Genomic DNA, 22611 nt, shown 5'->3' on the forward strand with positions numbered 1-22611 from the left:
ACAAAAGCAACAGCATTAAATCTTTCTGTGATGCTGTTTTTTTTTTTTTTTTTTTTTACCAAACTGATGCGAAGCCAATCCCCGCTCTTTATTGGTGTCAGGGCTCTGTCTGGGGTCGGGCTCTAACCTCTGCACCGTAAATTTAAACCAGTTGGGGAGTTCAGATCTGCGTGACCTCCTTCTCAGGTGGTACAAGGAGACCAGTATCGCATACAGAAGAGCTTTAAAACTTGTAAGTCAACTATGAGAGAAAGCTTTGTCCTACTGTGTGCATTATGCATCTCAGAGAGGTCAGAGAACCTTAACAGCAATGCACATGTAGCAATTACTAAGGAGGTGCTGAGAACAGTACCTTATTTAAATGAGGGTGTTTTTTTTTTTTTTTGCTATGCATCTTCTTGCAAGTGTGACAGAGTGTACTGTTCTCTCTCCCTCCCTCTCGCTCTCTCCCCTCAGTCGATGGTTTGACGCCCGCTCCGGGGCTGAAACATCACAGGAGCGGCTTCCGATAAAACAGGTTGTATGGGTCCTTGCACACAGCCTGCCTGTGGTGCTGCCTGAAGGACTGCCATGGAAACAAGGAGTGTGACAGGCTCCGGGGGGATTCGCCACAGCTGCAGGCACTTCCTTTTTGACAGCCTGATGAAGACATCCCTGCCACACCATGCACAACAACAACAACTACTCAACTGCAGGAAAAAAAAATAGAAAAAAACGATCAAACAATGTTAACTGCTGTGTGGCTGAAATGTTCATTAGCGGGTTTGTACAACATCCAGGGAATTTTTTCCCCACCACATTTGGGGACCAGACTGTGCAGTGGATTCCTCAAGTGAGACTCCTAACTGTCCCAGGAGAAAATACTCTGATAAATAATTCCTCAAAAATTATTACACAACTTTGGAGAATGCCTTACAACCGTTGCCATGTGCAATGTGTGTATGGGGTGCATCAGTGTGCACCGAAGCAAGGAAAGAGTATTTTCTGGATAACCACTCTGCAAACCTCAGTGTAAACTACTATAACAAAAGTATTTTAGTTAGTAGCATTACTTTTACAAAATTTAAACCTTAACAGTTAAGTAAAAATATCTGTTTATTGTTGTGTCACTTAAAACCCAGGAAGTTTTGTTTGATTGGTTTTACCTTTTGGGGACACATTGCTTCATGCTAGTGATCTGCGTGTAGCCCTTCTTTTCAGCCAACCCCCACCCCCACCCCTCAGCCCCAAAGGAGCCAAGAATGTTGGAAGGTTTCAGCCAGTGTGTGGGATTTAGCTCCTCAGAAGTTCAGGGTCACCTCCACACCCTCTCACTTTGAAACAGACCCCTGGTGGCAGCTCCTGGGAGATCCCACTGATGTCTCTATCAGCCTGTCAAAAGAAATAGCCCGGGGCTCCACCAGGTCCCCCTGAGCCAATCAAACTCTTCACAAAGCACAGATGGATGCTCTTTCACCAGCACGCTGCTCCTGCGGAGGGGGTCACAGCGCCACAACGCCCGGTCCCCCAATCAGTTTGAACAAACTCCCATCGCTGGGGTCCTTTCCTCAGCTCTGCTTCAGCCTAGATGCTGTGGGCGGCTGCATTTTGTCAACTATATAAAGGATCAAGAGATACCTTTAGTAATTTTGTTGAGTTTTGTGTAAAAGTTACGAATATTTTACCTTTCTGAAACGTTTTGTATTGAAACAAAAGTTTAGCTGTGTGGTTCACTCGTTTAATCAATACATTTGCAGTGGTCTTTAGTAAGAATGAATGCCTTGTAAATCATACTGCTGGTAAAAAAGCAAATTCATATTATTTAGTTTCAATTTGAAAGGCTAATTTACCAGAACTCCTCTTTCTAAAACAGTCCATCCTCAGAGGCCCTGAAGACCTTCACACTGACCAGATAGTACACTGGGTGCACTGGAAGTCCTACATTTTATTGCTGCTGGTGAAAATTACAGCAAAATAACCACAGAATCCCATGTAAGTAACCAAATAGTGATGGCTCATTTATAGGAGGTGCTATATATGTAAAAATGAAAAATTCCCATCTCACCCTCCGCGGGTGGTCTCATCCTTCCAAGCTCAGGTCCTCTACCAGAGGCCTGGGAGCTTTAGGGTTCTGCACCATATCTTAGCTGTTCCTAGAACTGCACTTTTCTGGACTGAGATGTCTGATGTTTTTCCTGCAATCTGCTTTAGCCACTCCTCCATTCTGGGGGTTACTGCCCCGAGTGCCCAGATGACCATGGGTATACACCGACATCTCCACTCTCCAGGCTTTCTCAAGTTCTTCTTTGATGCCCTGGTACTTCTCTAGTTTCTCGTGTTCTTTTTTTCTGATGTTGCATCACATGGTATTGCCACAGCAACCACAACGGCTGTCCTCTGTTGTTTGTCCACCAACAACATATCAAGAAGTCCTACCAAAGAAGAGAAATTCAGCCCACTGCCACCCTGCCAATGCATGGATGTCTTCCACAGGCTCCTCAGCTGTCACAGCACATGTGAACCGCTCTACAGTTAGGGATGGTTGTGGCTAAAACTTCCTTCTGACGTGGAAATCTACAACCCCACCTTCCTTTGGTCGTTGGCTCACAGACATGCTAAATGTTATTCAACTGGAATTGCTATGTCCATGTAAAGCTTGCTCCAGTAGCAAGCTTGAGGAGGGTTGGAGACAATCCACCACATAACTGCAGGGTGTAAGATGCTGGCAGAGAACGCATACATGGAACAACACAACCAAGTGGCTGGCATAGTGCACAGAAACATCTGTGCAGAATATGGACAGGAAGCCCCAAGGTCAAAATGGGTAACACCTCCTAGAACCAACCAGACATTGTGGTGGTCGACAAACAACAGAGGATAGCCGTTGATGTAGCAATACCAAAGGACCAACAGGAAAAAGGAACACAAGAAACTGGAGAAGTACCAGGGCTTCAAAGAAGAACTTGCAAAAGCGTGTAGTTTGTAGTGAGATTGGGGGGTTAAATTATGACCAATTAGATGTGATGATTCTATATAAATACAGAATGTCAACCTGATTGATCGTTGAATGTTTAACCAGAAGAATTCAGGATTCTTTGCTTATTCAGTGACCATGAACACACTTTGTATTAATTCAGAGTCAAGTATATAATCAAAAATAAACTTTATTTTCTAGACTAATTATAATACATGACAAGCTATGAATCGATGTGGTGATGGTGTGAAATAGTGATGTGTGATGGTGGAATGTGATGTTTATCAGAACCTTTGTATCTGGAAGAAACTGAGTTCTGGGTGTAAAAGAATTTGGTCTGCAGTAAACTAGAGTTGATTATTAATAAAACAACATCAGACGCAATCTTATCGTGTCTACGTACCCCAAAATGGAGACCCCCTTTTGGATCTGAGATGTCGGGGGGTTGGGTGACCCCAAGGTCCTGAAGGTCATAGATTGCCCGCAACGCGACCAGGCAGTCCAGAGTCGTCTCCAGGTCACAACAAACAGGTGGACTTGTTTTGCGTCTCGAACGGATGGACTCTTAGGGAGTCGTGAGGCTGTGTCAGCTTTGCAGCGTGCAAACAGGTTTGACAGGGTATCAAAGAGATATTTCAAAAGAGGCTGGTTCCAAATTGGCCACTCCGGAGCATCAGCTGGAAACTGAATCACTCGGGAAGTAAATCCTGTTTTATTAATTCCAATGTTATGATTTTCTGGCAAATCACAACATGCCATGTTAAGGATATTTTACCAAACAAACCTCAGAAACACTCCTTCTTCAGATACAAAGGTGTGCCAACTCTGTGGATATTTAATCTTTAAACTTATGTGAGAGGTGACCGTAACCGTAGTTTATATCTTATGAACCTTGTGTATGAGTGTAGATAATAATTAACTTGTTAAATCATACATTACTGATCATAATATTTGAACAGATCATTTGCAAGAACAATATTAATTTCAGCTTAATATATTTAGCACAGATTATTCAAATATTTCATTTAACTATTTTGTTCATTCTTCGTTATTTTAACAGTTCACTTTTATTCTGTGAGAAATCCAGCAGTCTGAGAAAAAGGGGAAAGCTATTGTCCGAAGACCTTGGGGAGAACACTTTGTTGACAATCTTGTTATCTTGTGTAACAAACGCTGCAGAGTCTCCTGGGCTTTAGGAGACAGAATAGAGAAATCCACCCAGTTAGTGTGCTTATACTTGCAGATGATATCGGCCAATATATAGGTGAAAAATGACCCTTTCTGGACGCTACAAGTGTGAAGGCAACGATGATGCCTGTGGTCATCAGGGGAGTAACCCCAAAACTGGAGGAGTGGCTAATGCAGATCCCAGGAAAAACATCAGACATTTCAGTCGAGAAAAGTACAGTTGTAGGAACAGCTGAGATACTGTCTAGAACCTCAAGCTCCCAGGCCTCTGGTAGAGAATCCGAGATGGGAATATATGCTCACCATGAATGTCTCAGATTTACTTAATCGTGTGTGCATAAATGCAATCTGATTTACATATTATTTTCACCAGCTGGCTTTGATTAAACAGTGAATTTGCAGTAACAGACTCATTAATATCACTCCCGGGGCACTGGGTAAAGTGCCCCTGAGCTTTTGCTAAACAGCCAATCACTCTTGGTTTCCAGTGAGAACTGGAGAAATGTTTAGCCAATCAGCATCACTAAATGTATTGTCTCATTGGCTCATAGCACCCCTGCTACTGGAAACAGCAAGCTAGCACAATAGAAGGTGCTGGATCTCCTTTCCCCTCCCTCTCTCAGCTCTCTCCCTCTAGCTGTTTTTGCAAAACAATGCAGTCAATTTGCCGCAATGCCATAGCAGCATCAGGGCCCCTTCTTGTTGTTTATAAGTGGTCAGATAGTGGCAGTAATGTGGTACAATTGTGTCCTTTTATAAAAGATTAGGCATGGCGGCATAAAGGGGGTATGGGGGCAGTCTCTGCAATGCTGCAGACTTTCATTTATCTTGGACAAAACTTGCTTTTATTGCGCCTGAAGCCGCGATTTTTACATTTTTTTAACAAGCCGCTCCTAAAGGTGTCTGTCCCCATCAGTCCCTGTGCAGTATCTGACTATCTGAGCTTCAGCTCTAACAGAGAGACGTCCATGGAGCCCTGCGGTGCTCCAGTTTGCCATCTCAGCTGATTTTGTTCAAAAAGCTAAACTTATTGCCCGTGTTTACTTTCATTTTCAATATATTTGCTGGCCGGAGCTCAGGATTAACTCCCTACATCATCATGACACCTCCCTCTGTTGTGCCATGGCGCAATAGCCATTTATAAGACAGACCATAACTGCAATATTACTACCAATGCGAGGTGGAATAAATGCTGCAAAATTTGTACAACGCTATGTGGGCACGGTGCATTTATAAGACACACCATTGCGATAATATTACGCTGATATACTAGCACGGTGTGTCTTGTAAAAAGGGTTTCTTACTCCCTCATTCACACATTTGGTTTATTTCGACAGAGCTGAAATCAAACCTGTGGCTGTTACAGTAAAATGTTTTTGTGTTTAACTTGTTATAATATAACACACAGAAAATTTTGTTTAATTTGTCACGTTTCTGCCACCTACTGGGGGCAACAGATTATTGCACTTTGTGATGTAGTGCGGATGACCAATTAAAACAAAAACAAACTAATGTCCAAATAAAATGTGAATAAGTACATTATGGACTGAAGAAAGTTTTACACGGCAGACTTGTGTATTTATTTGAACATTTTTATTAGTCTAATAATCTAAGTAGTCAAATAATTTAGGAATTATTTTTTTCTAGTTTATCTGTAAATATGATCAACGACTATCAGTAAAACTATTTGGAGAAGGAGAATAAATAATATACTTTTGGAAATGTAGGTATTTCCATCTGTTGATTAGAGAGCTAATAATGGACTTCTTTTCCCATCTAGCCCCACCAAGGATTGCTTTTCAAAAGGTGCCACTGATGGCAAAACTGGCTTATAAACTCATTCGCTGCCAACGTTTCTCGCTGATTTTACTGTTTTTTTGAGTCACAGAATGTTGCGCGCTAGAATGATGTAGACGCCGAAACAACCAAAGCAACCAAAGCAAAGAGGAGACTCACCTCTCACATCAGGAAGAACCCGCGTGTTTCGAGCGTTATCTGTTCTTTCATAATTCGTTGTCGAATTGTGATCGGCAGACGCATTTCCGGTCGTGCCTCACTTTTTTTTATTTACAGGAACGGCCCAAAAGGATCTCCTAACACATGGATGTTCTGCTTCCTGATCATGTGACGTGTGACGTATGTGGATGAAGATCGGCTTCAGGGCTGAGATGTTTGTTCTCTCAGCGCGGGGGCTCGTTCCGATGCTCAATGATGATGCAAATGATGACTTAAGTCATCATTGGCAGTGAATGAGTTAAATAAACGTGTATTTACCACTATAAAATTGTTGCGAATGGACCCATTATGCTGATGGACATAGACTATCCAGCAGCTCTCCTGAAGGACATGAACCATTTCCCTGAACAGAGGCTATTCAGAAAACAAGGTAACTTTCACACAGAAACACACACCAAAAAGGCTAGAAAGTCATTGTTAAATCCTCGATTGTTCATTGGGTGCATAGGAGTTATTTAGAATCAAATGTTCTGCAGAAATAAAAAAAATTGTATTATTTATTTATTTACATACACCACACTATAGAATACAGATTGGCAGGCATGCCAAGTCCTCTCACACTCAGAAAAAAAGTGTTGCGGGAAGAAAGATGGAAAAATTGAGTGTGTGTGTGTGTGTGTGTGAGAAACCATTAGACAGGCCAGGTGATTTTAGTGGAAATGTAAAGCACTAAGTGCTGAGGATGGAGGGAGTACTCTCTCGGTGAGATGAGCTCTTTCTCTCTCATCTGGACGCTGTTATTGTGAGAAAGCAACAAAGCAATGCATTAGGAAGCACACTGGAGCCACACAGCTTTGATGTGAGCTCGGTAACCAAGACCCAGCGGTGGCCGGCGTGTGAGCTCAGTTTCAATGGCTGTGTTGTGTAATCAGATGTGTTTACTGTGTATTCAAGTAAAGAAGTGGTGTAATCCGTCCTCAGTAAGATGCAGTTATTGAAGAAAAATAAAAGGACGAGGAAAAACAAGAGCTCAATTTGATCGAAATTCTTTATTCAGGATTCTGTAATCTTTCCATTTGATAAAAAAAACAATTCTGATGATTTTAACCTCAAATGCCACATGATATACTGGGGAACAGGCAGCTGGAATTACTATGAAACTCAGATTGTGAATATATCTGTCAAATCAGGTGGAATTAAGAAAACTGGCATCAATAATTTATACAATAAACCATAAAACACGGCATATTTCAGTACTACGTTCAAACACATTAAATGTTTAACAAATCATGCGAAACTTTATTAGTGATGAAGAACTGTGCAGCTGTTAGGTAAGCTTGTATTATCTTTACCTCGAGGTAAATTTCTCAGTTACACCAAAGTAAGAAGAATAAAGCAAAACAGTGGAGGTCTGAGGTAAGCCGAACCCGGCGCCTTTCATTTCTTCTCTAAATTACATCCAAAGACGAAGGCTTGAGTCTTGCAATGCTCTTTTCTTTACCTCCAGGCTCGTGATTGACAGCGCCATGTGCTGCCCTCCTAGCCGCTGCAGTTCACAGCCCCTGTCAGGGGGGGTGGCAAACACACAAGGCAGAGAGCGGCTGGCTGCCCCCTCAGCAGCAGGGGGCAGAGTTAGGGTGGTGTGGTGGGGTATAGAGGGTCACGGGTTCGGCTGGTGCTGGAGCACTGTTGTCAGGTGGACTGCAATGCACTGCATTTAAAAAATATATACAAAATAAAAGGAAAAAAATATCCCAGCCTTTCATCCAGAGCATCTACGGAGCTCACTTCCTCTTCCTCGGCTGGTTCTGGGCAGTGGGTGCTCTCAGCGCACTGTACTGCACCTGTAAAAACAAACAGGAGTTTGGTCAGAGGCAGGTAATCCGAGCTCAGTGGAGCGCACGGTAATGGCTCCCCTGAGGAGAGCTGGTGCAGAGAGGAAAGCGAGGCGGGCTCGCCTGTAATGAATCATTTTTTAAACACAGGAGCAGAGGGGATTAATCACAGGGAGGAAGGATTTGAGAAGTCAAGGGTTCTGTACCAGTGCCCCCCCCCCCCCCCCTCCACATTCAGCACGAGAATCACAATATTAGAAACATGCGTGAGATGACCCACCAGGCCAGTGAAGGAGATGCTAACAGCTTAATCACTCGCTACAAGTTATGTCTCTTAAAGCAATAAAAAAAAAGTTTATGCGCAACTTTCTCCAAGACGTTCCGAACCTCAGTGACTTTAATTCCTGAAAAATAGGTTTCTAGCTAACTTAGAACCTATTTAAACTAAACTTTCACTCACTGTTTCAGATTTCATATTGATTTTGCAAACATTTCAGTGCTTTGTACAATTAGGTTCCCTTTGACACCAAAAAATACTAATAAAGTGTTCTTATCCTTTTCCAAATTACCACCAGAACGTGCCTTCCCAATCCAGAAAAGAAGGAAATCATACACACAAAGAGTTGGAATTTGAAAAGTGGCGTTTGAAGTTGGCTTGCTGAGCTCAAACAATACAACGAATCTGTTGAATAAAGGTAAGAACGCTGCTATGCTAATTAGCTGGTCTCCATTATTAGAATGGTAGATGGAATGTGGGAACAAAGTGACTGCCTCCTGCATCAGCACATGAAACTGTCCTCAGAACTGACAGATGCTTCTTATTCAGAGACAGACACTCTGTTGTCAGAAGTCCCTGTTTGAGGCACACTTTGTAGATGTGCAAAGACACTAATTGCCAAGTCACATTCGCAAGAAAGACAGGAGTCAATTTTACTGCCTTTTTTTGCCGTTTTGCATCCAACACCTATCTGAGGATTGAAGTTCTAAGTCAACAAAAACAAAATACGTGCTCTATTGTTTTGGATATCCTGTGTATATGATAAGATTATTTTTCACAGAACAAAATGAAACCCGGCTATGATGAATCTTAAGAGTGTTTTGTTATATGTTTTTTTCCTTTTGACTTTTTTTATGATTGGAGCTATTTTCAAGACGCGGTTCCTCTTTTAAACCAGGCTAAAAAGTATTGTTTCCTTGAGATTTGAAAGCGAGTCATTTTCAAAGCTCAAACATTGTATCCCAATGGGGGGAGAAAAAAAAAATAAGGGAGACATACAAAGGATTCCGAATCAAAATGTATCCGCCACCTTGTTTTGCCAACTCAGTCGGCCAAATCTCAAACAACACAGGCTCCCTCCGACATCACAGAGTCAGCAACGGCTTGCAGCAGGAGGACATCAAGGGTGCAGCTGAGAAGCAGACCGGGGTGAGAGTGCCGTGCCAGATTCAGACTGTCGGGGTTTCCGTGCTCAGTTCCGCCCGGTGAGATGAAGGCATTGTGTGGCACTTCATTTCCTGGCTACACAAAAAAATTCTCAGGCAGAGGACCGCGAGCGCCCGGCGCCACTTAGCCTGACAGCTCTTCTCAGCTCTGAGATGTAAATGCAAATGACACATCAGCCGTGGCTAATATGTAATCACATATGGCACCCAGCAAGGCGACCGGGGCTCACGAATATATTAATTGACTCCACCACCCAGAAGTGACTGAGGCCACATCAGAGTTTCTGTGCTGACACAACAGTTAGAGACGTCAGGAGCCCTCCGCCAGCGCCCGACCAATCACCGGCTCTGGTGTCACGCGGCTTCAATCAAACACACAAAATTGCTAATAACGGACAGGACTGCAGCGGTAGAGCCGAGGACAGATCTGAGCATCCTCTCGTTCAGGCGCTGCAGCGACTGCGGATGGAGATCCACTGAGGAATAATTGGGCCAGGGCTGCTTTAAAGGCGCCAGTCCATTAATAATCAAACAAAGCCAGAGGATATATTCCTGCAACACTTGGGAATTCTACTACAGCAAATAATACAGACATCTTCGGGGAATTCCATCCCTATCTGAATGCAAAATTGGACCCTTACCTTTTGAATATCAGAAGGCACCCTCTGGAGGAAATTTAGTATTTCATTATTGTCAACAGAATATGGGTTGCGCAGTTTCTTGGTGAATTTGTTAATGCCTGCAAAAACAAACAGAGAAATAATTTATGTTGTCATGCATGAGCTTATGTTTTCTGACTATGTACAAATTAAAATAAAAAGTGATCTTTTAGCTATTTTACTCCTTGAACACATTCACAACAACTTTTCCCTGACGTGTTTGCCTGAATGGGATGGTTTCTTGCGTGTCTATATTTACTTTGCACATGGACTCATACCACAGAGAGAAGAGCATCTCCGGGGTCCTGTAATGGGACTATTATATTCATAGTTCAGAACTGTGTGTACCTCAGCATGCAGACAAAGAACCTAAGGACTTAAATATGTGCAAGCAACTTGAAAGACTTGCCTCGCAACCACAGAGATAGGGGTTAACTGGGGAGGCAGAAATGAGTGTCTCAGACTGAGCATTTTTTTGTTTGATATTGTAGACTTTTTTTCTCTTTTGGTATTGATTGCGTTGAAGGCAGCGAGGAGAGCTGTGGTTGTGAGTTTGCAGCTGGAGGAAGAAGAGGAGGAGGAAAGCGATGGTAAGGGCAGCGTTTCTCTCTGACCACTGAGACGACGGTCTACTCTGTATGACAGTAAATAATGAGAGGCTAGACCAGGAGCCTACAGACTGCCCAAGGACATCATGTATTATATACAGCTTGGCTTTGTTTTCACAGCAAACCCTTGGTCATGCCTCTGCTGGGCTCTGCTGCCTCAGCCCACACTGGGCAGAGGAAACCTCTGCAACTCTGATCTCTGCAGCTTCCACACCTCTGCAAATGCACACTTTCGTTTCTTAAAAGACTACACCAGCAAGAAAATCTGAATTAACTGGTGATTTTCATTTTATTTGTCAGTGTCAACGATCAAGCGAGCAACAGATAGTGGACGGTTTTGGGAAATCACATAAAAGAGTTTGATATCTGAAGATCTGTGAATGAAACTGCACCGTTACTTACCCCAAACCAACACGATGTATCGCAGCGGGATGAAATATAGCAATGTTGCTGCTGCAAACAGCACCAAGCAGGCCAAGTAGGACATGAACGGTACAGACCAGTTGAACACACTACAAAAAAAAATAAAGTTAAACTACAGCAAATCTGTATAAAAAATGAGATAAAGTGATCAACAAACGTGACTCGTATACTTCTTGATTCGCTCTCCGATGTCTGCGATTTCTTCCAAAACATTCTGAACAGTCAGCACCACTTCCTGTACCATATGTATCTTATCCATCAAACCCTTTTTTCCAGCTTCCTGGGGGGAAAAAAGGCAAGAAAGAAAAAGTAAATGCACAGATCCTGATGAGGTGTACTGGATGTCAATTGTTGGGCAGGGTAGACAAAGACCATGCTATCATGTGTAATTTATCTATTGAATGGCCCATAATGAGCAAACACTGTACATCCTCAGACTATGCTTTTGAAGATGAGACGGACTCGGCGCTCAGAAGCTGTTATGTGGATGGATGAGAGATTTCATCTTTTGTCAGCCACGCACAATGGAGCTGTTGCACAAGTGCAGCACAATCAAGACTCTCTGGTAGATGAAAAGCACACAAAATGGCCATCTGCAATCAGGGAGACTACACGACCTGGGGAAGGAGGGCACGGGCCTCCAGACTTAGGGGAGATATTCTGTTACGGCAGCCTGAATGAGGCGAGTCGGGACAAGTTTTTACAAATATGTCAGGTCTGTCTCCCCGACCTAACCCGAACACTCTTTCCTCCTCTTAACACCAGATTTTATACATGGTTCTTGTCACCTCAACTATTTATTTTCTTGTAAAAAAAAAAACAGACAAAGTAACAACTCTGGAAAATAAGTAAGTTGCTGTATTTATGTTAGAAGAGTGTCGAGCAGTTCCTTGTTTTCTCCAAATGAAAGCAATGCAATCACATCAAGCTTGGAAATAACTGTGAAGCCTTCCAGGGCAGAGGGAGTGTGAGATAACAGGAGTAAAACAAGCTAAAGAGAGCTGAGAAGCCTCACATCAAAAGGAGGAAATAATGACAGGAATGATGACAGAGGGAAGAGTGGGAGAGAGGGGGTGAGAGTGTTAGGGGAAGGGGAGGGTTAGCTCTAATGGACCCTAACAGGAGGCTTGAGGATGTCTATATGTTTGTGTTACAAGTCAGCTGAAGCTGCAGCCTGTGTACACTGACATGGCCCAGACAGAATGCCTTTATCAGAGCTTCATGAGGCAGCCCCTGGGAACGCGCCGTCTGCCAGCACACAGAGAGACTCCCCACTGCTGGGCCCACTCTCCTCCACCGAAACGTGCAGGAAGAGAGCAATTCCCACACTAGCGGAACCTCCCCCACTGGGCTCTGATCTGGACAGACACTCAGGACTCAGCACTGTCCAAAAAAGGAAAAAACATCAGAAATATGCTTTTTTTCGCCCTCTCTCTCTTCGGATTAACATCTCATGGTCTCATCGTGGTGAAAGGCGACTATCAGGGTTTACACGTCAGACGTACTGGCCTGCATCAAGTGCGTCATTTACTTTGTGCCAAGTGTTACTGAAGTCAGGAAAATACACGTTAGTCTCCTTTAACCAGCTCAGTGACCTAGTGGTAGAGTGTCCGCCCTGAGACTGGGAGATCAGGGTTCGATTCCTGGTCGGGTCATACCAAAGACTTTGAAAAAATGGGACCCAATGCCTCCCTGCTTGACACTCAGCATTAAGGGGTTGGATTGGGGGGTTAAACCACCAAATGGTTCCCGAGCGCGGCTGTGACTGCAGCTCACCTCTCCCCCAGGGGATGGGTCAAATGCGGAGAACAAATTTCGCACACACACCAGTGTGTGTGACAACTAATGGGACTTTAACTTTAACTTTAAAGATCTACGACTCAGAAATTAAATAGGAAGCATTCACCAACAGGCAGGTTGACTTGACCACAATGAAACTAAGATCTTAAACTGTCTGTTCAGTGGTTCACTGGGTATATGATCAACAAACATTTATACAAGCTAAAACATTGTTACATCCCTGCTATGGATGAGTGATTCCCATCTTTTGAAAAAGGTTTGGCTTGCTTTTAGCACCCCGTAGTGTCCATATTTTGAACCAAAACCTCTAAACTAAATCTCCTCGCTGTGTGTTTGTCTTTTTAACACCTTAATCTAACAGCTGGAATGTCTCCCCAGCCTTCATTAGGGTCTACGGGAGTGATCTGTCACCAAAATATGCAGGAAACGTGCTGGAACCAGACTGCAGCGCCAGGTATGTCAGCAACTCCCAACAGAGAGGGCCACCAGGTTGAGGCTGCAAGTGGAATTTTCGGGCCACAGGGGTCGATAGGGGCTGGGTGGCCATAAAGGGTCGTTTTAGCAAATTCTGGCTCAAGAAAATTATTTAAAAATGTGAAAAAGTTGCTAGGTTTCCCTTTAATAAGAAGAGCTCCCTTTATTCAAATCTTCAGCAACCAAAACTGGAGTTCTTCCTGCATTATGTGATCATTTCTCTTTGTTCTGCTCTCTTTTAAACATTCACTTAAATGAAGAAAACAACAAAAATAAAAGCCTGTTCTCTTAAATGGAAAAAAAAGAGCTAACCAGGGATGGACTAAAAGAGTAAATTTTCCCTCCTCTTGATTAGAAAACCTGAGTGAAATCCCATTCTCATTCCAGATAAATTGTGCAAGCCCACTTTTTAAGGTGTGGTAATTGAGAACTAATTTGATCCCTTGCAGAAAGGTAAACACGGCCTCACAGACGTGTGCGCCGCTATCAAAGGCAGGAAATAAAAGCTCATTTAGCATAATTTTAATTAGACTGAACTGCGTCGAATTTGAATTCTCGGGCTGAATATTTATCTAGTGACGTTTGAACGTGAAAACACAAGTTTGTCTAGATGAAAAACACCCGTGTTCCAGGTGATTTATCTCATTCAGCTAAAATAAACTGAGAATAGCAGGATTTTCTTTTTGCTGGAGAAAGGCTTTAAACGTGTTGTTGGATCTCTCGGAGATTAAGGGTTGAGTGTCTGCTGGTGTGTTCAAGGAGACCCAGCGGTGACTGTGGACTGGTGGGTGAGAGATGGAGTAACCCTGAAGCCCAGTCTACCCCCCACCCCCATTTAAATCCCATGGGCAAAGCTCTGTGAAGAAGTCAACCCCAGACTAGCGCTGCCAGCCGGGGGGCAAAAAAAGGGCCCGTTTCATCTTCTCTGTTCATTTCTGTCCGAGATCCACGGACTTGTTTAGCCTCTCTGTTTCTTTATGTTATGATTAAATATTGTCTATCTGCTCAATTGATACCTAAGGCCAAAGGGAAGTCACTTTGCCCACACATAATCTGTAAGCCGTCTCCTTCCCTGAGGACAGATTTGTTCACAGGCAGAAAATCTGTTCTGTATTATTGGGCTGTAACACCGCCTCGCCTTTCGTCTCCCTTTAACGTCATGCCTTCACATTCTTACCACTCCGTCTGAGGTTTACATATTTCCTTCCTCGAGGGGGAGAGAAGCGGGAGGATACGAACATATTTGAGTGGTAATCACAACCTTTTCAGAGGGAGAAGCCTTTATTCACGTGCTGGAGAAGAGGCGAGGGGAGCAAAGCGACGCTTTGAAGTCGTCAAATTTAACACTGATCACTCTTTAACCCCAAATATTTTTTAAAGAAGACTTTGATAGGGTGTGTAACGCCGTGCTGTTTGATCTAACTCAATGATATCACATTCAACTGACAGCAAGACCATAACAAGACCTTCAAATAAGCCTCTGTAAATTAAAGCTGACAGCTTAAAACAAACATGGGTGAGTGCTTGATTAGTAAATGAAAGGAGATATTTCATTTCCTGCGAGTGTGAAAGGGCTTAGAAGGCTCTTGGAAAAGCTTTCAGTACATTTTTAAGGGGCGAAGGCTGAGTTTGCAAAGAGCACGCACAGAAACTCCCTTTTCTTGAAGGTTAAAAAATAAATAAACAGAAAAATGTTCTTTAACATTAGAAGTGTCAAGGTATGTGATTAACCCTTCCTTATTTAATAATCACAAAAACGCTGGTTTTCTTCGCCGCTGCTGCTTGTTTAGTCTGTTTTCCTTTTTTCACGGCTGTGATACAAAGTGTGGATTTCTACTCCACAGACATATCCTGCAAAGTTTCATTTGCGAATTAGCTAGCCCTTTCAGACGAGATTTGGTGGACGTGTCTGCATTTTTAAAACAAGCTGGCTCTTCAGTAGCCCCTGGTCATCGCAGAGGAATATATTGAGTGCATTATTGTTATGAATCCTGGGCCTAGACACGCAGGACAAGGGTCACTGCTTGGAGGCTCTGTGTTAGTTCCACACTTCATCGCCATAAAACAATAATGCTCATCCCCCTTAACTTTTCCTTCTTTGCAGAAAAAAGCAGGATGGGTGTAACTGAATGGTGCGATGTGTAAAAAGTGTCAATTTTTGACTGCTAAAAGATTTCTAGCGAACACCAGAGATGGGTAGTAAAATAACACAAGAGTACCAGTGTAGAGCTGGGTCACTGTTCTGTTCTTCTGGTCTAGCAGATAAGAATCTCCTTTAGTGAAAATACTAATTCAACCTCCAAAAATAGCAATAAACGGGATTTGCAACACAATTAGCATAAAATTGAACAGATGTATGTTTTTTTGTTTGTTTTTAGCTAAACTTTGTTTAAGATGCAGTGCTGTAAAGTGCTGTGTGGCACAGGTGTGCGAACAAGCAAGGGGGCTGACAAGCAGGGGCGCCCCCAGAAAATTTTGATGAGGGTGGCCAGATGGGGCCAAAGAAATTTTTTGTGGTGGCCCTTGTGGTAACTCTGGGAAAGTTTAGTTTGTGGCGATGCTTAGCACTGCTCCTTTCTTCTGTTTTATTAAAAAAGAATATGTATCCAAAACACTAAACTCAAATTTGAGAAACACAAACATTTCAGTTAAATAAATTATTTGAAATATTATTTTAGAATCAATGTTTTTATTTAATTCACTTGTTGCTGTCTTCACAAAAAACTATGGAAATATAAACTTTTTTTTTTTAATGGTGAGTGGCAGAAACATATACTTTTAAAAATGCTTATTATTTCTTTATTCAATAATTGTATAACACTTTTATTGGGTTTTACATTTATGTATTGAATAATTAAGATGAATGTTTGGTTTAAGAGAACATTAATAGGAATTATTAATACTGGTCTTCCCTGGGGCAGGGCAGCAATCTTCTAGGGGTGGCCATGGCCACCCTTTGAGGGCACCACTGCTGACAAGGACAAGGGCCACATGATCTATCTGAATTTCCTTATGTGTGAGTGGTGCTCCAACATGCTTTTAGTTTTTCTCTCATCCAACAGGAGCGTTAGCAGCTCAGTGTAGCATTAGCAGCAGCTCAGGCTTGCATTAGCAGGAGCTAAAGCTAGCGCTAGCTGTAGTTTGGCCAATTGTTCTGCCATTAGCATTACAGCAACCAGCCATTCCAGCTGTGGAGATGTCAGGCTTGCTGCCGAAAGGGGAAGTGGCCAGTCAGCACCATGTCCAGTGACAAATCGTACAGGATAAAGACCAGTCTCTTCTAATATCAATCTATCTATCAATCAATTTCCCTCTGGTATTAATAAAGTATTTTTGAATTGAAATGGATTGAATATGTTTATTTTACAACAGTTTTAAACGTTAAAACATCTTCTGGGCTCAGAAGCAGCTGCTTGACTTGCAGAGTTCGCCATTTTCCACAGTACCAGTCTTGCTGTGCCAAGCAGACTGTTAACCATATTTGGCAACCCACAATGGTGCCCTCTATTGTCTGGTAGATGTAAACATAAGCCGCAGTGTTGTGCCCATCAAAATAGCTTTTAAAGGAAATGCTGCACACCACTAAAAGCCTCGTGGAGGTATTATTTTTAAAAATATAGTTTTTTACTAAAATGTTTCATATTAAACCTTTAATATCTTCACTGAGCATCAAGTCATTATTGTGTTTATGTAGTTTAAAAAAACACATTTTGTATTTACAAGCAGTTAATAATATAATAAATATAATGGTAAAATTGTATATTAAAGTATATATAACTTACATATATTTATATACATATATATGTTTTTATTTAAATAATACTCTCACACACACACAGGTGATGATTCTGTCTCCAAATTTTTTTGAAAGAGGTAAGATAAAATACCTTTTCGTCGTCGTCTTCATCGTCACCCATGGGCATGTTCACCTACGAGAAAATAAAAGGTTCAGGGTGATTTCCAACGAGCGAGACATGTGGGCACTGAAGCATTTTAACAAACACCTAGTAATGAAATTTTCTTTGAGCACATTCACCCCTATTGGGAGAGGCTTGTTTCCATAGAGACTGCATCACAGGGGTGACCTCACACAAAAGGAGAGGTGAAAAAGGGCCATCCTCGCAAGAGCACTGTCACACCAAAGCAATCTCTTTTCACCACAACATAAGCACACAGAAAAACAGAAAGACGAAAGGGAAAGGAAAGAAAAAAAAACACATTTAATTTAGATGTTGTTGCCTAGATCACTTTATATCAAGTCATCCCTGGCCCCCACTGTGGTGCATGCTGTGACATTGCCTGGGTCCAGAGCTGTGACATTGCCAGCCATAGGGTCACAGAGGGGTGACAAAGGCTCCATACTGGATATGAGGGTGAGTCTGGATGTTTCTCTGAGACAGAATGTCTGCCAAGAGCCAAAAAGACCATGACTGGGATGCAGGCTTTGCTTTAAGGAGGGAGCGTGAACAGCCCTGGCTTCCGGCTGGTCAAGGAGGCGGAGCATAACACGGTGAAATTGTGACCCAGTGCAGTAAGAAGAAAATATGGAGTCAGGATTCAGAAAATCTGGGTTCACTTCTATAGGTGTGAAGATTTAGAGTCATTTTATTGGAGTAGCTTCTTTCTATTGGATGTTTAAATGTTCTGGTTACCAGCAGCAAGTCTGATTCATATCATTCATTCTGTGGCTGCATATAAAACATAAAACTATTTATATAAACATAAAAGATACAGCATTATGAATTATGGACGCATTCTAAAGCATAATACAGTAAAAATGGTATTTTAGCTCCTATTAGATGAAAAGACAGCTTCAGAACATGTCTTCGTTTGACGAATCAAGACAGGAAGAGGAGCGTTTAAAGACCTCCAAAAAGCTTAAAGTTGTCTGAAAAACTTTTACAACATTGTTGCATGAAGAAACTAAATCCAGATAATATACATTGAGAAGTTATTTTACTTTCTATTCTAAACCACTGACTTTATAAAGAAATGATCCATGTTGCTCAGAAACGAGTGATGTAAAAAGAAAAAAGAAAGAAAGAACATTACTGGAGGTGAGTGAGCATCTGTTTTATGATGCATTGTGATGTGGAGATAAAGGACCTTAAATAATTCATTCATTACCTAAAAAATGTCCAAAATGAATTTCATCAATGGTAATTACCAAAAAAAAAAAAAAGGAGTGCAGAAGTGCAGCGCTCAGACTGTTTATGGGAAGTCTCCATCTCAAAGTTTTAACGTTGTTTCCAAGAATTTTCTCTGTGAGTCAGTTTGAAATATTTATCAGTCCAAATTTTTGTCATAAACAGAACATTTTAATTGCATATGTGATTATAACAGCCTAAACAAAACCTTAGAAATGAATGTTTTTATGAACTTACCTAAACTGTAAGGCACATTATACGTGAAATTAAATGAAAACAAGTTGTTAAAACTTCTTTTAGACTAAAACCAAATATCTGCCTTTAAATTACATCACCTCCTTAGTACAAAACATGCCATTGCATGTACTCATATTTATAGTTTTAGTTTATTTGTTATAAAAATGATCCCCATTTCTAAAAAAAAAAGCACACAGTTTGAGAAACACCCCTAAGTGTGGTGTGCACCAGGGCTCCATTCTTAGCTCAATACTGTTTGCACTTTATTTGCTGTAGGACACATCTCTCCATTTATTTTGCTAACAATCTTTAAATCCACTAACCAATAAAGTCGGGGGATGATCCCTTTAATTTAATAACTTTTTAGCACTGTACTGCTTTTATTTATTCGTTATGTAGTTTTCTGTCTTTATTATGTCTTGTTCTTTGATGTACTTTAGAAGTGTCCTATATAAATAAATCTGACCTTGATGTTAAAGTACTAAGTAGTCACACAGAGGGGAGATGAGAGGGTGGAAAATGAGGTATATTGATAGTCATCTCATAATCAATGCAACTCTATGGATCACAATCAAATCATAAGACACCTAAAGAATAAAACCTCTTCATGCCACGTCGGTCGGTAAAAGCAGATATGTTTGTTTAAATACTGAAGAGTCCTCCCCACTCACCAGATCCTGGGTGGAGTTGGACTTTGCAGGAATCTGGAAGTAGTTCCAGAAAAGGAGCAGAAGCAGGAAGAGGGGAAGCATGAAGAGCTCCCAGTGCCACACTGTCACGAGGAAGATCTGAGGAGACAGGAGATGACAGTTTAAATCAAAGCACATCACGCTGAAGCACTCGCTTTCCGATCTCTGCAAACCAGTTCCCAAAACAAAATCTATAAAAGATTTAACCGCATCCTGAATCTCACAAGGAGAACCGAAGCACAGCAAAGCCACTGAGATTTATCGCCAGTGGCAACACATTTTACTCCTGGTGGTTTCAAAGTAATAGACATTCAACTTTTAATATCTTGAAATCCTATTTGCTGTAGCAGGGTGCTGGCGGCGTGCCTTACAGCTGAACAGAAAGCATGACATGGATAGGCATGATGTGCCGTCTTTTAACTTGCACATCAAATCCTCTTAGATTCAGAGGCTGCGGCGCTCTCTGTCAACGCACATATGGCAACTGGAGAAGCATTTGCAACATTTACCCCCTCCGTGGCGACGATACTGAGAAAAGTCAAGACCTCTAGTAGATATAAGATGGCTCACGCTGAATGAGTAATCCCTTATAATTCTGTAAAGGAGTGGTGCTAAGCACATTGCACAACACCCACTGCATTTCACAGCAGAGCGCTAATTGGATGGCTGCATTTAAGCCCATTTACTGACAGCCTAATGAGTCTGTCTCCAGCTGAAATTATCAGGAGCATGCGAGGGGGATTCATGCTAGCCGGTTGACAGGGATGAAATAAAAGTGTCCCCCACAGCAGGCCAAACCTTAAAATCTAATATAGTGTGAATTAGTGCCAATACCCTTCAACAGTCTCATTTTAGTTACCACAGACACCCTGCACCAAGTTTTCTTCCTATTTTCATCCATGATCTAAAAAGATCGTTTGCAACAGTTGGAGTCATTTGAGTTTATTTTAAACATCCACCGCATTGAGGAGCTTGCATCGAGCAATCCAGGCTCAAAGAGCTTGAGGCAGCACAGGGTACGAACAATATGTTTGATTTAAGCTTGAGACAGGAATTGGAGCTCTGAGGCCTTTAGGCCTAAATAGCAGACCCTGTAAACAGCAGACTGCTCCTGTCATAGCAGCAGCAACACAGAGTCCTGCATTTGGCTCTGGGGGGGCGGTCTACCTACTGACACACCAGGCCTAGGTTCAAGCAGCCGCCAGGGAAATGTGCATTGTGAGTAATGCAGACATCGCATTGCCCCACTGCCCCAGGCTTCACCACTGTGGACCTTATTATCCTCGAGTCCAACCTGTGAATGGGTGGGTGAGCCTAAGCATCACGTGGGAACAGAGTGGCATCACCGGGATGCAAGAACACGAACAATATGCACAATATTATAGAGTGAACAAGAGCTCGTTTGAACCGCAACAAATATCTAAAGCTGGTAAGGGCCCAAAAAAAGGGTAAACAATGAATATGCATGATGTGCAGAGATAGCTGCAGTGCATCTCTTCACTGTTATGAATAACTTACGTCATGTGTTGTCACCTCAGTTCCCACGAGGCGATTCTAAAGCGACTCTCCCCTCACCCCAGAGGAATTCTGCTGGCTTGTGGACAGGTAGCTTGTCATATTCCCAGTATCTCATAAAAAAAGCAAAAAGTAAAAGAGGGGGAGTGCGCCTGGAAACTGACATGAGCCCAGCAGGAACGCTGAACCTCCTTGCCCTCCCTGCAAAAGCTGCTACATTAACCACTAAAGTCTAATTGCTTGGTCTCTGTCTTCCCGTGCAAGTCAACAGAGGGAGCCAATTCATTTCTGCCCAGGGAGCCAGCAGAGAGAATCTGTCACAGGTATTCATAATCGCCCACTAATGCAAATTTCTGCTCGCCGAATTCCTGCTCAGTGGACAAGATAAAAGCCTACAGAAATACAACTCCTTGTGTCTAAACTGAGCACTTAAATGAGGCTATAAACCAAAACTGTCAGAAATATCTTCTCAATTCGTCCCTCATGGCATGTCAAACCCATGTGCTCAGAATTTACAGGCTTTTTGACAAGAAACAAAATAAGAGGAGAAACATCTGGGAACACCTCAGATTCATTCACTCGGGTGCACGGGCCGAGACCGCCTTCAGATGTCCGACGGTAATGAGAAGAGGCAGGACTGATCCTTCAACGAGTCTCTGCAAATTCTACAAAGTTTCTATGAAATGTAGACATAACTAATCCCTCACAGAGAGGTTTCAGTTCTGTTAGCAAGCAGCTGAGTGAATAAAGGATGTGTTACTACCACGTGCATTTAAATACTAAAACTAATCGTCATCATGATTAGGCCTTACTTTCGGGGAGCGAACATCAACTTAAGTCTTGGACATTTTCATCAAAACAATGCAAAAGTCAAGACAGACACAAAGCAGAAAGAGGTAGGTATTAACGATTTATCTGAGGATTTCGGCTTAAACCCAGAAGCAGCTCTTAATAAACAAGTGTTGGTGTGTGTAGGAAACCTCCGTTGACAAACACTATTTAGCTGAAAAATGCGTGTATGATATGCACAGTGTGCCTTCGTGGGTTAAAAAAGAGAAAAAAAACAACAGAAGAATGAATTAATGAAACTATTAGCAGACGGTGGAGTCGATGATGGAGATGCACTCTCCTTAGCCACCTGTAAGCGCTAGTGAAGGGGCAACCCTGGGCAGAGCATTTCTGCCAGGAGGGTTAAGAACGGCCTGACAGAGTTGTTTTATGGTGCCATTAATATGATTCCGCTAAATGCATTCTGCACCTTCTCATGCAGATCCCCCTGGCCAGCAGAATCCGGCACCTAATAATAAAGCACTCAGCGATTAAAAGTGTGAATAAAATAACTTAAAGCTGAGCAAGCATGGCAGCTCCCACCTCCCACTCTCTCCCAGGGGAGGAATAGGGGATCGTAGCGGGAACAAAGGGACAGAGACACCTTCCGTAAGAGCGTCCACCATTCCTCTAAATTGATTAACAAGGGGTGGCCCAAACTATGAACCTAAACCGCTGAGTGCCAGACTACAAGGCTGCCAAACAAATATTCCCCTTTTAAACTGCAGCAGACGACGGCGCTGGAAAAAATAAATAAAACAGGCATCGTGTCAGCACAGCACAAATGATACCGCTGATGAGCCAAAGAACTGCAAAGTCAAGGCAAACGGGGCAAGTAGTACCAATACAGTTTGTG

General features: G+C 42.3%; 1 protein-coding gene across 6 annotated transcripts in view; it reads right to left on the reverse strand.

Annotated features, from left to right (window-relative positions):
• Positions 1-7127: 7127 nt before the first annotated feature.
• The window catches only part of mctp2a (multiple C2 domains, transmembrane 2a), a 37028-nt gene continuing 21544 nt past the window's right edge, over positions 7128-22611 (reverse strand). For all 6 annotated transcript variants that reach the window (XM_070550387.1, XM_054733104.2, XM_015964540.3 and 3 more), the window contains 6 exons: positions 19395-19511; positions 17227-17268; positions 11236-11345; positions 11045-11154; positions 10017-10114; positions 7128-7941 (listed from right to left, as the gene is read on the reverse strand). In XM_070550387.1, coding sequence (XP_070406488.1) covers positions 7882-7941; positions 10017-10114; positions 11045-11154; positions 11236-11345; positions 17227-17268; positions 19395-19511 — 537 coding nt within the window. In that variant the 3' untranslated portion in view covers positions 7128-7881. The remainder of the gene's footprint in view (positions 7942-10016; positions 10115-11044; positions 11155-11235; positions 11346-17226; positions 17269-19394; positions 19512-22611) is intronic.

The sequence above is a fragment of the Nothobranchius furzeri genome, chromosome 4 (genome assembly GCF_043380555.1).
Source record: "Nothobranchius furzeri strain GRZ-AD chromosome 4, NfurGRZ-RIMD1, whole genome shotgun sequence".
Lineage (NCBI taxonomy): Eukaryota > Metazoa > Chordata > Actinopteri > Cyprinodontiformes > Nothobranchiidae > Nothobranchius > Nothobranchius furzeri.